The sequence below is a fragment of the Oncorhynchus gorbuscha genome, linkage group LG06 (genome assembly GCF_021184085.1).
Source record: "Oncorhynchus gorbuscha isolate QuinsamMale2020 ecotype Even-year linkage group LG06, OgorEven_v1.0, whole genome shotgun sequence".
NCBI classification, from domain to species: Eukaryota; Metazoa; Chordata; class Actinopteri; order Salmoniformes; family Salmonidae; genus Oncorhynchus; species Oncorhynchus gorbuscha.
Window position 1 is genome coordinate 80869396 of NC_060178.1, and position 16588 is coordinate 80885983.

The 16588-nt window shown below is 43.5% G+C and overlaps 1 protein-coding gene across 1 annotated transcript in view; it reads right to left on the minus strand.

Moving 5' to 3' along the window:
• The window catches only part of si:dkey-103j14.5 (isoaspartyl peptidase/L-asparaginase), a 30563-nt gene extending 22764 nt beyond the window's left edge, over window positions 1-7799 (minus strand). The window contains 3 exon segments of the mRNA XM_046354818.1: window positions 6061-6203; window positions 7623-7772; window positions 7775-7799. Coding sequence (XP_046210774.1) covers window positions 6061-6203; window positions 7623-7772; window positions 7775-7799 — 318 coding nt within the window.
• Window positions 7800-16588: the final 8789 nt, after the last annotated feature.

Consider the following 16588-nt stretch of genomic DNA (forward strand, 5'->3'; position numbering starts at 1 on the left):
GGGTAGGCCAGGGTGTGACATGGGTTTATATGTTGTATTTCGTATTGGGTCTCCTGCCCAGCGCCGCCAGTCGGCCCAGCGTCACCAGTCTGCCAGGATCCACCAGAAGTGCCAGTCTGCCAGGATCCGCCAGAAGTGCCAGTCTGCCAAGATCTTCTAGATCGGCCAGACAACCTTAATCATCCAGGTCCACCAGCCAGCCAGGATTTACCGGAGCCTACTACCTGCCTGAGCTTCCTCTCAGTACTGAGCTTCCTCTCAGTACTAGGCTCCCTCTCTGTACTGGGCTCCCTCTCAGTACCGAGCTTCCTCTCAGTACTGAGCTTCCTCTCAGTACTGGGCTCCCTCTCAGTACCGGGCTTCCCCTCAGTACTGGGCTGCTTCGGTCCCGGGCTGACCCTCTGTCCCGAGATGCCCCTCTGTCCTGAGCTGCCCCTCTGTCCTGAGCTGCCCCTCTGTCCTGAGCTGCCCCTCTGTCCTGAGCTGCCCCTCTGTCCCGAGCTGCCCCTCTGTCCCGAGCTGCTCCTCTGTCCCGAGCTGCTCCTCTGTCCCGAGCTGCCCCTCTGTCCCGAGCTGCCCCTCTGTCCCGGGCTGCCCCGCTGTCCTGAGATGCCCCTCTATCCTGAGTTGCCCCTCTGTCCCGAGCTGCCCCTCTGTCCCGAGCTGCCCCTCTGTCCCGAGCTGCCCCTCTGTCCCGAGCTGCCCCTCTGTCCCGAGCTGCCCCTCGGTCCCGAGCTGCCCCTCGGTCCCGAGCTGTCCCTCAGTTATGTGGGGATCAGGGTGAGGACTATTAGGCCATGGTCGGCGGAGAAGGTGGATTATCCTAGGACGCGAAGGGGAGGAACTAGGACATTTATGGAGTGGGGTCCACGTCCCGAGCCAGAACCGCCACCATGGACAGACGCCCACCCGGACCCTCCCTATGCTCTTGAGGTGCGTCCCGGAGTCCGCACCTTAGGGGGGGGTTTTGTCACGCCTTGGTCATTGTATCTTGTGTTTTTGTTATATGTTTGGGTAGGCCAGGGTGTGACATGGGTTTATATGTTGTATTTCGTATTGGGGTTTGTATTAATTGGGAGTGTGTATTAGTAGGGGTGTGTCTAGTTAGGCTTGGCTGCCTGAGGCGATTCCTAATTGGAGTCAGCTGATTCTAGTTGTCTCGGATTGGGAACCGTATTTAGGTAGCTTGAGTGCGCGTTGTATTTCGTGGGCGATTGTACCTGTCTTAGTGTTAGTCACCAGATAGGCTGTATTAGTTTAATTCGTTTGTTGTTTTCTTCTTCCGTTATTTCATGTACCGTATTAGCTTCATTAAAAGTCATGAGTAACCTACACGCTGCATTTCGGGCTTCACAGACCGAGCAGCGTGTGAACTGGCAGGATCTAAAGGAGGACGTTATGGACGGCAGAAGCAGGGATTATACAACGTGGGAAGAAATCGACAGGTGGGCGGCCGACCCCGACCCAGTGCAGGAGCCCGCCTGGGATTCCCTACAGCAATGCGAAGAGGGCTATACACGTATGGAATCGAGAAGGAAAGCATTGCTATACAGAGCGAAAACTGAAGGTAACAGGGGAAAGCGCAGAGAGAGAGTGGCTGAGTCAGGAAACAGACCTGAGCCTACTCTCCCTGTTAATTGTGAAGAGCAGTTGCAATGGGAGAGAATGCATCATTTGGAGATTTGGACATGGGAGGAGGAATTAGATGGTCAAGGACCCTGGGAGCAGCCGGGAGAATATCGCCGTCCCAAGGAGGAAATAGAGGCAGCTAAAGCGGAGAGGCGTATGTATGAGGAGGCAGCACGGCGACGCGGTTGGAAACCGGAAAGTCACCCCAAAAAAAATATTGGGGGGGGCTAAAAGGGAGAATAGTTATGCCAGGTAGGAGACCTGCGCATACTCCCTGTGCTCACCGTTGGGCTAGAGAGACCGGGCAGGCACCGTGTTATGCTATGGAGCGCACGGTGTTTCCAGTGCGGGTGCAGAGCCAGCTGCGACACATACCAGCCCTTCCTATTGGCCGGGCTAGAGTGGGCATTGAGCCAGGTAAGCTTGGGCAGGCTCGGTGCTCTAGAGCTCCAGTGCGCCTGCACGGTCCGGTCTATCCAGAGCCACCTCTACACACCAGTCCTCCGGTAGCAGCTCCCCGCACCAGGCTTCCTGTGCGTGTCCTCGCGCCAGTACCACCAGTTCCAGCACCACGCACCAGGCCTCCAGTGCGCCTCGCCTGTTCAGCGCAGCCAGTGCTTTTCTCCCCTCCTGCGCTGCCGGAGTCTCCCGCTTGTTTAGCGCAACCAGAGCTGTTCTCTTCTCCTGTGCTATCGGAGTCTCCAGCCTGTTTAGCGCAGCCAGAGCCTTTCTCCTCTCCTGCGCTGCCGGAGTCTCCTGTCTGCCCAGCGCCGCCAGTGCTCCCAGTCGGCCCAGCGCGTCCAGTGCGCCTCGCCTGTTCAGCGCAGCCAGAGCTTTTCTCCTCTCCTGCACTGTTGGAGTCTCCCGCCTGTTCAGCGCAGCCAGAGCCTTTCTCCTCTCCTGCGCTGCCGGAGTCTCCTGTCTGCCCAGCGCCGCCAGTCGGCCCAGCGTCACCAGTCTGCCAGGATCCACCAGAAGTGCCAGTCTGCCAGGATCCGCCAGAAGTGCCAGTCTGCCAAGATCTTCTAGATCGGCCAGACAACCTTAATCATCCAGGTCCACCAGCCAGCCAGGATTTACCGGAGCCTACTACCTGCCTGAGCTTCCTCTCAGTACTGAGCTTCCTCTCAGTACTAGGCTCCCTCTCTGTACTGGGCTCCCTCTCAGTACCGAGCTTCCTCTCAGTACTGAGCTTCCTCTCAGTACTGGGCTCCCTCTCAGTACCGGGCTTCCCCTCAGTACTGGGCTGCTTCGGTCCCGGGCTGACCCTCTGTCCCGAGATGCCCCTCTGTCCTGAGCTGCCCCTCTGTCCTGAGCTGCCCCTCTGTCCTGAGCTGCCCCTCTGTCCTGAGCTGCCCCTCTGTCCCGAGCTGCCCCTCTGTCCCGAGCTGCTCCTCTGTCCCGAGCTGCTCCTCTGTCCCGAGCTGCCCCTCTGTCCCGAGCTGCCCCTCTGTCCCGGGCTGCCCCGCTGTCCTGAGATGCCCCTCTATCCTGAGTTGCCCCTCTGTCCCGAGCTGCCCCTCTGTCCCGAGCTGCCCCTCTGTCCCGAGCTGCCCCTCTGTCCCGAGCTGCCCCTCGGTCCCGAGCTGCCCCTCGGTCCCGAGCTGTCCCTCAGTTATGTGGGGATCAGGGTGAGGACTATTAGGCCATGGTCGGCGGAGAAGGTGGATTATCCTAGGACGCGAAGGGGAGGAACTAGGACATTTATGGAGTGGGGTCCACGTCCCGAGCCAGAACCGCCACCATGGACAGACGCCCACCCGGACCCTCCCTATGCTCTTGAGGTGCGTCCCGGAGTCCGCACCTTAGGGGGGGTTTTGTCACGCCTTGGTCATTGTATCTTGTGTTTTTGTTATATGTTTGGGTAGGCCAGGGTGTGACATGGGTTTATATGTTGTATTTCGTATTGGGGTTTGTATTAATTGGGAGTGTGTATTAGTAGGGGTGTGTCTAGTTAGGCTTGGCTGCCTGAGGCGATTCCTAATTGGAGTCAGCTGATTCTAGTTGTCTCGGATTGGGAACCGTATTTAGGTAGCTTGAGTGCGCGTTGTATTTCGTGGGCGATTGTACCTGTCTTAGTGTTAGTCACCAGATAGGCTGTATTAGTTTCATTCGTTTGTTGTTTTCTTCTTCCGTTATTTCATGTACCGTATTAGCTTCATTAAAAGTCATGAGTAACCTACACGCTGCATTTCGGTCTGACTCTCTTCAAACAACAGACGAATATCATTACAATTATTATACTTCTAATTCACTGTATCACAATTCCAGTGGGTCAGAAGTTTACATATACTAAGTTGACCGTGCCTTTAAACAGCTTGGAAAATTCCAGAAATTATGTCATGGCTTTAGAAGTTTCTGATAGGCTAATTGATATAATTTGAGTCAATTGGAGGTGTGCCTGTGGATGAATTTCAAGGCCTACCTTAAAACTCAGTGCCTCTTTGCTTGACATCATGGGAAACTCAAAAGAAGTCAGCCAAGATTTCAGAAAAAAAATTGTAGACCACCACAAGTCTGGTTCATCCTTCGGAGCAATTTCCAAACGCCTGAAGGTACCACGTTCATCTGTTCAAACAATAGTACGCAAGTATTAACACCATGGGACCACGTAGCCATCTTACCGCTCAGGAAGGAGACACGTTCTGTCTCCTAGAGATGAACATTGGTTTGAAAAGTGCAAATCAATCCCAGAACAACAACAAAGCACATTGTGAAGATGCTGGAGGAAACAGGTACAAAAGTATCTATATCCACAGTAAAACAAGTCCTATATCGACATAACCTGAAAGGCCGCTCAGCAAGGAAGAAGCCACTGCTCCAAACCGCCATAAAAAAAAGCCAGACTATGGTTTGCAACTGCACATGGGGACAAAGATCGTACTTTTTGGGGAAATGTCCTCTGGTCTGATGAAACAAAAATAGAAGAACTGTTTGGTCATAATGACCATCGTTATGTTTGGAGGAAAAAGGGGGATGCTTGCAAGCTGAAGAACACCATCCCAACCTTGAAGCATGGGGGTGGCAACATCATGTTATGGGTGTGCTTTGCTGCAGGAGGGACTGATGCACTTCACAAAATAGATGGTATCATGAGGGAGGACAATTATATATGTGGATATATTGAAGCAACATCTCAAGACAGTCAGGATGTTAAAGTTTGGTTGCAAATTGGAATGTTCTCTCAGTCAACTTACCTGGTAAAATAACAAATAAATAAAATGGATCTTCCAATTGGACAATGACCCCAAGCATACTTCCAAAGTTGTGGCAAAATGGCTTAAGGACAACATAGACAAGGTATTGGAGTGGCCATCACAAAGCCCTGACCTTAATCTTATAGAAAATTTGTGGGCAGAACTGAAGAATTGTGTGAGAGCAAGGTGGCCTACAAACCTGACTCAGTTACACCAGCTCTGTCAGGAGGAATGGGACAAAATTCACCCAACTTATTGTGGGAAGCTTGTGCAAAGCTACCCGAAACGTTTGACCCAAGTTAAACAATTTAATGGCAATTCTATCAAATACTAATTGAGAGTATGTAAACTTCTGACCCACTGGGAATGTGATGAAATAAATAAAGCTGAAATAGATCATTCTCTCTGCTATTCTTCTGACTGTACATAATCTAAGTGATTGATAGTTGGTATTCAGGTGTCGTAAAAGTATGCATTATTTAGGGAAATGGAAAAGGTGATACCTACATTCAACTGAAATGTGTCTTCAGCATTTAACCCAAACCCTCTGAATCAGAGAGGTGCGGAGGGCTGCCTTAATCCACATCGGCGCCAGGGGAACAGTGGGTTAACTGCCTTGCTCAGGTGCAGAACAACAGATTTTTACCTCGTCAGTTCGGGGATTCAATCCAGCAACCTTTCGGTTACAGGCCCAAACTCCTGTCCGCCAAGCTTTGAGGAAGCTATTTATCAGACAGTATATGCAGCAGCTTTATAGAGAGATGATGACTTGGAATTAAATAATAAAGTCATCAAATATAACAATTGTAATATACACAACAACTGAAATATTTTACTAAAGTAAAGTAACGTGAATAAATGAAGGACAATAAGGTATCAGCAGTAATGGGCAGTCACTGCCATTATGAGATTCTTATTAATTGTTGTATTCTGTGTTACAGCATTCAAACCACATAATGCATAGTGCAAAAAATATTGCAAAAAATAAAAAATAAAACCCGAAATGGAAAACAGTGATTTTTTTACATTTTCAAAATCGAACCGGACGAAGAGGGAACAAAATCCACCATTTCATAGTATTCTTCCAAACCAAAAAGGATGATTGACCCGGGCTACAGCCTGATCAATACTGTACCCAGCGTTTCTTCTCTTCCTGGAGACGTAACCAGCATGCATTGTTTAGCTGAGATAAGAAAGAGGAAATAAGAAATGATTGGACAAAGAGAAAGATAACCTTTTCCATCACAGCGCGGGCCAGTGACACAGGGTTGGCGATGTTCTTCACCGAAGACACAGCTCCAGCAGCTAGAGTCCTTCCATCCATAATGATGGAGTCCAGCTCCACTTCTCCATTAGTATTCAGTACTGCTCCATGACCTGAAATGAAATGGTGGGCCACATTCATCAGGGGTCAGGTTCTCTCAGACCATGACTAAAGGAAAGAGTTGGTCAAGAGTTTGTCATTCAACACCAAAATAAATAGTTTTTTTTTGTTGCCATTTCTTACTTCAGACAAATTTAAAATCTATTGATATTTGTGGCAGCGAAGTTGTATATTTTGAAACACTTTCTTCTTCCTAACGGTGTGTTGATAGAAAAGTTGATCGATGTCAATGGAGTACAAAGAGCTGCCTATTGCTGTGTAATAACACAATATCAGGTCTCTTCACTACACCCAGAGGTCATTGTAACTTGCAGTCTTTCCCACCAAAGTGAGATTGCATTAGTGGCCTATTGATTAGACCTTGCTCCTGAGTGCCAACTGCTTCAGTGTATACAATTATCCTGTGATGAAGTGCTGATTTCGCTACAATGCCTTAAAGAGGATCTGGCATTTCACCTAATGTGGCAGTTAGCCATCACAAACTAGATGGGTCCCGATAAGCTGAGTGAGTTAATGAAGTGTCTTGTGCTTCCCTATGGTTTGGTGTAATCCGATGATTGCTCCAAACCATTCAATGCCATTAGACTGATCGTTAAGTAGACTCCTTACGCCTTGATCCCACAGATCATAGCGCAAAATAGTACGCAGCATCATCTGGATAGGCATGCAACAAAAATGCATCATTCACCGTCTGCTGCCATTTCTATCATAGCCGTCTACACATACGTTCGATAAATCCAACGTGTCCACCACACAGAACGCACTGCAACTGCCTCGGCAACACAATGCTGCAAGGAAAACACAGCATTCCATTGGAAATGAATGTTCTTCTGGTGTACCAAAATGTAACGACGCTGTCAGAGTGATCGAGGTGTCAGAAGTAGAAAAGGAAATACAGTGGCATGTGAGAGAGATGACATGTGTTACACGGAACTTATCACCTGTCATGATACCCTTCTCATTTGAATACTACCATATTCTACCTTTGGAAATTACGTCAGAAAATGGGAAAATATTCAGGCCCACTGTGAAAAATGCTTAAGATTATAAAGTTAAATAGGGTCAGTGGGTAGTGTTTTAAATGTGGCATGAGCTGAAATCGAACTTAATTGAATTATTGATTTGAAAAAAAATCATGAGCCCAGAGCAGCTCTCACTAAAAAGCATCTGAATATGAGACCAGAGAGAATTCACTATCGCAAATGGAGTTTACAAGCTATATAATTGAAGATTAAAGTAAACGTTTATGTTGAACCAATTGTAAAACATTTACATTTAATTTGAATGAAATTTGAACTCATTTCAATCTGCAAAAAATATGAAAATATCTATGATATGTTTCAATAGAGAACTATCACCATTGGAGATACTGTACAATTCAAATCACCACACCAGCAGCACAGGGAAAGTACCTGCATCAAAGGTTGGGTTATCTTCTAAGGCCCTAACAGACAGCTCAACAGCATCCAATGCACTGCCTCCTCTCTTCATAGCCAGAAAGGCTGCAGTAGCTGTAGACTTCACCCCATCCACTGATGCCTTAGCCATATCATCCGGGATGGCCCATGCACAACTATTACTGGCTTCATCTTCAGGTCTCACAAAGCCTACAAAAACAAATCACACTTGACAAAAATGTCAGAAGAATGCCCTGAGTACAGGATTAATACTTGTGTATTTTCACCTACAGTATAGGCTACTATAAAATTACATATTTCTGCTCCAAGTTGTGCGTGTCTATTGATTACATTACTTTGGTTGATATATATATAGCCTATGGCTATTTTCAGCGCCACATCTTTTAGGTTTAGACTGCACCTACAATATTTCCATCAGAATGCACTGGTATGGCATATATTGTTATATTGCCTACTGTCTTCACAATGAAATGCACATTTAATCTGTTTGAAGGCACCCTTCAACAAATTAGTGCATAGGCCTATTTGTAGCTTAAACGTCACTTTCACAAGAGAGCAATATACCTATTAGGCTAGCTGTCAAATTGTTTTTCCGTCAGCAGAAAAACGTAATCAAGTAACGTTAGCTAGGCAAAATAACAACCGGCGCTACAGGAAACTCGCAATCCAATCAACGCATATTTATGAGAGGTGTTAAAAATTCAAACTTCTCTCAGTAGCCTACTTTATATGACGTGATTTTCAAATCACTACAATTTCGTTTAAAAAGTATTACACATAGAAGCAGAAAAACTCGGGATGTAGCCTAGCACTCACTTCAATAGCTCCAGAATGACAACTTTTCAATCGGAAGTCCACGCCGCATTTTCACAACGTGAGAAGAAAAGTGTTTGCGTGTGATTTAGTTCGCATGACGCATCGACAGGCCGGAGTTCACACAATCACACTGACTTCAGGCTAACAGATTGGTTTGTGCCCCAAGATAATGTGTAGGTTATAAACAAATAATTATGGAAAAAGGCCTACATAGGATATTCCTAAATGTTTGTTTAAAATGCTGAAAATTATGATATATAAAATGCCCCTATTAAAAAGTATATACAGAACTTACAATGGTTTTCTTTCCTTTTAAAATGGTGCCATGGCTCTTTGAGTTTGCAGTTTTGAGAGCATACCTGGGACTGTGTGAGGGAAGGAAAGTGCAAGGAAGTGCATTTTAAAGAGTAAAGTGTCCTGGTGTTCCGCGTGTGTACGCGTGTGGCTGCACAATCTCAGTGGGATATGATGAATAAAGGCCTCATATTTCTCCTGGTAGACCTTACTTATTGATCTAAACAGTTCTTGTGCATTAAAGAAGCCATCTGGGGGATCAAACACTTAAGGTATGGATTATTTATTTAGATGTGGTTCTGCCGTAATGTGTTGGGTAACACAATCTGGCCAGTGTGGTTCCCAGAGAATGACACTAGACACATTATTACAGGAAGTTTCTCCCAGTGATTTGCTGTTGTATCCAAACACAATGTGATGTATGAGTAGATATATGGTTCTAGCTGCTCCTTCCAATTCATTTACACTTCAAAACCATTTGTACCTCAGAATCAACTGCACATATTCTATTGAATTATTATGGCAAACCACAATAGAAAATGGGATTTGCTGATGCTATTGATCTATGCTGTGTTGATGTTGCTCGTGTTAAAGGCTAACTTCCCCTCCCTTAGTTTTCCATTCTTTAATCATGCATGATGAGGTTATAATGGCTCAGGCTCACCATGGCGTTTCATTGTAATCATTGTGTCAGAAAGTGAAAAAGACTCATAAATCGTGTCAAGATGAAAAATCCAAAGGAACTGCAAGTGAGAGATCGGCTACAGGCAGCACAGTCATTATGGACAAAATGTGAACCTTCAATTCACATCATCTGTTTCCAGGCTAATATGAAATATGTGAAGTAGAAATTGGATACATGAAGGGTACCTTTCTTCTATGCTGTTATATTCCACAGGATTTGTTTGATGAACACACAGAAGTGTTCAAATAATACATGAACATTTGAACCTTGTTCTTCAGCTCTTCAATTATGAGTCATCACAAACACAAACTTTTTGAAAGGGCCTTACCACTATTTTTCCCACTTTTTCTAAACACGTATGCTTCATGTGGGTACGAGCAAAGATGTTTGACCTTCGTACCCTTGAAGGACATATAGTGAATGAACTATGACACTGATTCCTATGACTCTTCACTCTATAGAACTCAATCAGGACAGAGAGGAAGAGGTGAAGCTCGAGGGTCCACCCCATCAAAATCTGTCCACGTGAGAATACAGTGATAAGCAGACTGATAAGCAGACCACCTGTCTTCCCGGCTTTGGGACAACGACTCCCATTGTTAGGGCAGAAGCTGACAAGACCATCTCGTCATTATAAACACCATCTCTGGAGAGGATCATACATTCCAGGGAACAAACTGCTCAGATACTGTACATTAGCTTTCAATACAGGTCTCATCTGTATCTCCCTTAACCCTTATGAACAGCACAGAACAGCCTTAAAAGAACCTGTCATACCTGATTTCCTGGCAGCACTAACAACACATTATTGAGTTAATACTTTAAAAATGTACTTTAGAGTTTCACAAATCACATTATAAGAGATGCATTAATATACTGCTCCTGAAGGGAGACACAGTTTGATTTTGTTTACTGACAAAATACATTTACATTTTATCCCCTGATCCAACAATAAACTGGGTAATCCACTGACCCTTTCCACCTCCCATTAATCTGTCAGTTATATTTAGACATTATATAGGTTGGGCTTTAAACAGAGGGTTTATATCAGTAACTGGTTTACACACAGAAAATGTGAAACAAATATGTACTTTAGGAAAAAATGCGTCGTCAAATTCCCTCGCAAGGCAATGCGTTACATTTCATTCTCATAGCTGTTTATTTGCTTCAAATGAGAAAACAATTTAACACAAAACAGAATAGTCTTTGAATGAGGAAATAGAATATGGGAGCTGTTTCAAAAAACATGTGTGAAAGGACCATGGTCCATAATAATTGCTGATAAGTATTGCAGCCCTCTGAAGTACTAAAAATAGGAATTTCAATTACCTCTGTGAGGTCTAATATCCACATTTTTCTTTCTTACCAGAGGCAATTATTAAACTCACTTTTACCAGGAAGCTAACACTGGACATAATTGCGGATGACAAATGGCATTGGCTTGTCTGAATCCTGAAAGGCTGCATTCCAACTAGCGCTGGTGATGTTGACACTTTTAGCCAGGAGAAATAGCAGGGATTATTAGCCCAAGGCTATACTCTGAACCAGCCTACTGTAGATTCAGAGGTATAGCCCTGGCCCCTCTCCATGTTGCTGTTAACACAGCACTATACCAATGTAGGCTACTCCTGTAAAAACACCAGCAGAGACAGAGGCGCTTGATCGGTATACTGACCTTTGTCACATTCATATCACTCAGTGTGGCAAAGACATTATTTTAAAGCTATGGTTGAGTTGCAAAACATGAACCATTGGTAGTTTACCCTGGATACTTATAGTACAATTATGTTGATACAAAACCTTGGTTCACTCCAGAAACCACCTCAGTGATTTAATCAGTACTGTACTTTGCTAGGTTGTGTTTGTTGAAACTAGAGGGCATTTCTCCTGCAAGTGTGAGAAAGAAAGAGAAACCACAAATTAACAAAGAAGGTTAAAGAGATTGTGGGGCTGTTGAAAAATAACCCTAGGAGAACCATTTTGTTCCAAATTGACCACACCTTAAAGTTAGAATCCTTAGTTGCTACATACAGCACATTCAGAAACCATTCAGACCCCTTGACTTTTTCCACATTTTTTATGAAACAGCCTTATTCTAAAATGGATGAAATAAAAACAATTTCCTCATCAATCAACACACAATACCCCATAATGACAATGACAAATAAATAAAAATTTCACATATATACAAATAAAGACAGAAATACCTTATTTACAGAAGTATTCAGACCCTTTGCTATGCGACTCGAAATTGAGCTCAGGTGTGTCCTGGTTCCATTGATCATCCTTGAGATGTTTCTACAACTTCATTGGAGTCCATCTGTGGTAAATTAAATTGATTGGATATGATTTGGAAAGGCACACATCATCTATATAAGGTTCCACAGTTGACAGTGCATGTCAGAGGAAAAACCAAGCCTTGAGGTCGAAGGAATTAGAGCTCCAAGACAGGATTGTGTCGAGGCACAGATATGGGGAAGGGTACCAAAACATTCCTGCAGCATTGAAGGTCCTCACAAACATAGTGGCCTCCATCATTCTTAAATGGAAGAAGTTTGGAACCACCAAGACTCTTCCTAGAGCTGGCTGCCCGGCCAAGCTGAGCAATTGCGGGAGGAGGGCCTTGGTCAGGGAGGTGACCAAGAATCCAATAGTGACTCTGACAGAGCTCCAGAGTTTCTCTGTGGAGATGGGAGAACCTTCCAGAATCTCAACCATCTCTGCAGCACTGCACCAATCAGGCCTTTATGGATGAGTGGCCAGACTGAGGCCACTCCTCAGAAAAAAGGTACATGACAGCTTGGAATTGAAAGGAAACAAGATTCTCTGGTCTGATGAAACCAAAATTGAACTCCTCGGCCTGAATGCCAAGCATTACGTCTGGAGGAAACCTGGCACCAACGCTACAGTGAAGTATGGTGGTGGCAGCATCATGCTGTGGGGATGTTTTTCAGTGGCATGGACTGGGATCGAGGGAAAGATGAACGGAGCAAAGTACAGAGAAATCCTTGATGAAAACCTGCTCCTGAGCGCTCAGGACCTCAGACGGGGCGAAGGTTCACCTTCCAACAGGACAACGACCCGAAGCACACAGCCAAGACAACGAGGGAGTGGCTTCGGGACAAGTCTCTGAATGTCCTTGAGTGGCCCAGCCAGAGCCTGGACTTGAACCCGATCGAACAACACTGGAGAGACCTGAAAATAGTTGTGCAGTGACGCTCCCCATCCAACCTGACAGAGCCTGAGAGGATCTGCACAGAAGAATGGGAGAAACTCCCCAAATACAGGTGTGTCAAGCTTGTAGCGTCATACGCAAGAAGACTCGAAGGTGTAATCGTTGCAAAATGTGCTTCAACATAGTACTGAGCAAAGGGTCTGAATACTTATGTAAATGTGATATTTCTGTTGTTTTTTTATACATTTGCAAACATTTCTAAACCTGTTTTTGCTTTGACATTATGGGATATTGTGTGTAGACTGATGAGAGAAAATAAAATAATTGTATACATTTTAGAATAAGGCTGTAACGTAACAAAATGTTGAAGAAGTCAAGGGGTCTGAATACTTTCCGAATGCACTGTACATTTTTTTCTTATAATTTAATGATACTAATTGATTCTTGAATAATATAACTTATAAATGCCTCATGAGCTTAGTTCAACTGTAATACCAAAAATATATACTTGATTTACTCCAATGTTTGTAAACAATGTAAATGTAAACATACACAGTATAGCCTCAAAAACATGAGTAGAACTGTAATTGTGATATCATGGATGGTCAGTCCTTGCATCCATAGCTCTGTCTATGAATTTGAGAGTGGTTACAATTATCCAGGCCCATACTTCAGCTTTTTACCAAAACAAAGCAGGGGTGACAGCTTTGTTATATTTTCAACAAAGGATTCTAGCTTTAATATCCCCTTTCCTTCACTAACCCATGCTAGTTAATAATTCACACACAGGGATATTGCATTTCCACATCCATCATCCCCGTGTCTGTTACATTCACACTGGGTTTTGATACACACCCGGTTGCACCTACCTAGTGAGAGCATTATAGATTTTCAATACATTACATAGGTTTACTGTCAAGAAATACTTTTACCCTCCTTGCAGTATAATTGTTATACTGCCAGATCTCATTATAAGATGTAATTTTGTAGTGCTTGTAATCATTTGAAAATCAGGAATTTGTGCCATTTTGTATTTGCAATAACAGTGGACTTTAACTTGTGGGGTTTTTATATAATTGAATGAAAATACCAGATGTTAAATCAGTTCAGGATGTTCAGCTGATAGTAAAATCTATTCAGGTGGTGTTTGTCAACGTTGCGTTAAACCAGCTATTTGAAAATTACTATTTATTTTGTAACACATGCAATACAGTATGTAGTAGGACAAAATGAACATGACCATTTTCATAAACATGGAGGACCACACATGATTTCTAAAATGCGCTGCTGACATGGTTCAGAGCTGTTCTGTAATTTTTGGCCACAAATGGTGTGAATTGTTTCTCTCCGAATCTTAAGGACAATATACACTGACTATACCAAACATTAGGAACACCTTCCTAATATTGAGTTGCACCCCCTCGTTTGCCCTCAGAACAGATTAAATTTGACAGGGGATGGACTCTACAAGGTGTCGAAGGCATTCCACAGGGATGCTGGCCCATGTTGACTCCAATGCTTCCCACAGTTGTGTCAAGTTGGCTGGATGTCTTCTGGATGGTGGACCATTCTTGATCCACACGGGAAACTGATGGGCATGGAAAAACCAAGCAGCATTGCAGTTCTTGACACTAACCGGTGCGCCTGGAACCTACTACCATGCCCTGTTCAAAAGGCACTGAAATATTTTGTCTTGCCCATTTACCCTCTGAATGGCACACATACACAATCCATGTCTCAATTGTCTCATGGCTTTTTAAAAATCCTTCTTTAACCTGTCCTCCCCTTCGTCTACACTGACTGACATCAGTAACAGATCATAGCTTTCACCTGGATTTACCTGATCAGTCTATGTCATGGAAAGAGCAGGTGTCCTTAATGTTCCGTATACTCAGTGTAAGTGCAAATCATCAATCAATGTGGATTGTCTAACATGCTTGGACTGCTCTGAATATGCAGTTTTACATTTTGGCCACTAGAGAGCTGCAAGAATCCATCCATTTCATATCAGGTGGCAAACTCAAAATTAACATAAATGTATTTGGGACTGTGGCAGTGTGAGTGATTTGTACCATACTGTCTTTCATGATCTTATTATTGGAATAACATCCAATAAAAGTGATTTTAAAAGAAAAGGCTGAACTTTAGTAAAGTATTTGCAATATGCCTACATTAAGTTGCAACCTGCCTTATGAGGACATGACTGGAATTCTAAGATCATTGTTATAGCTCGTGAAAGTTACACCACAGCAGACCCTTTCAAGTCATGCTTTGAAAGAAGAGCATTCAAGATACTGTCTGATCAAAGTTCAAATAAATTATTTATAAATGAGTGATTTTATCTTCTCAGGGATTGTTTTGGTCCCTTTTGCAATACTCATCCCTTCCTTTAGTCTATGCGTTCCTAATGTTTGTGCTGCTATCATACATGCATTATGGTGGACTTTACGTCCCTCCTAACATCACCGAGCAGAACAACGAACAGTATATGACAGCGATATAGCATTCCAAAGTAAAGCTTCATTTTGGTCAACTTTAATGTGAGAGAGACTGAGAGGGATCAATACTATATCAGCAATCATTTCACAAAATATTCCTTTTTGAAAATGCTGACCATTATTCCTAACATCTGGAGAATGTTAATTCCCTCAATCCCACTTGTGGAGAATTCTTAGAAATCACCAAATGGGCTATTTGTCTCCCTCCTTTGATTATCCTATCTGCCAAACACAGAGCAAAATTATATCTATTATATCTTTTTAGTTAAAACATATATTTTTCATGTATTTCTCAAAGAAATACATTTCGCATTTTGGTTCAGAAAGCATACAGTTTATAGTATTTTGTCAGTGCATTGAAATACTGGTTACACTTCCAATGCAGGTTACGACAGTATTTATTTTACTTCTCCAAGGAACATACATAGCTACATAACAAATATACTTAGTCTTGTCATTCAAATTTCAGACTCAAAGAGAATCTGCTGTATATGTAAAGGGTTGCTCTGTGTAGCCTTATGCTTTGTGGTATGCTCTCCCTAAACTATGAGATCACAGAGCCTTTGAGTTTAGTGGGGATGTCTTTGTCCTTGGATTTTGGAACTTTCTCTCTTCCTCAGCCTCCCAGAGAGAGCACTTCACCGCAAGAAACCTAATCCATTATGACTTACCCCATCTTCTATTGTACACCATTATAGGCTACTATATTCAATGTGTGTGTGTGTGTGCGTGATTCTGCTGATCATATTGTTTAGATTGGTTGTCAACACATTCTAATCCAACAAGTAGAAGCTGACAACAAATCCATTGATTAGTATTCATAGTCATACCCAAATAAGATGACTCAAACCATGAGCAGGCTTGAGGGAACATCTACATAATAACATATTTTCACATTTCCTTCCTATGGATTAACAAAATAAACGTACGTGTGCAGTATATGGCCGGCATGTCCCAAGTATTTATGATTTTCACAAATAGAACGGAGATTGACGTTGAATATTTCTGCCTTTTGTTGGAGGTCTATTGTGACAACTGTCATGGGTAAAGGATGTTGTGTAGATACAGTTTTTCTCAATCATGTACAAGCAATTTTGGGGTCTGTGTTGAATCATAGCGGTAGCAGAACAGCAATGATCAAATGCTCAAATACATTTCTTGCCTTAGTACCTGATTTGCAAATTTTATACCTTTTACAAAACGTTAAATACAAATGTTATCAGTGAATACAAAATTCATGGTTAAGTGTTTTGTTCACAAAATATTAACACATTGTTTCAATCAGAAGAGAAATGTGTGTAACTGTGTTCACTGTTTCCAGCAATCAGTAAATACTACTGCACGACACGCTAATTCACCACATCAGTGTCATACCATGTACAATATATGGAAAGATCTCTAGGCAATGGGGACCGTTGTTCCGATTTTTTCAATATTGCGGACATGCAGAGATGCAGAGAATGAAGTTAGGTTGCTTCTAAGTAACTTTGGT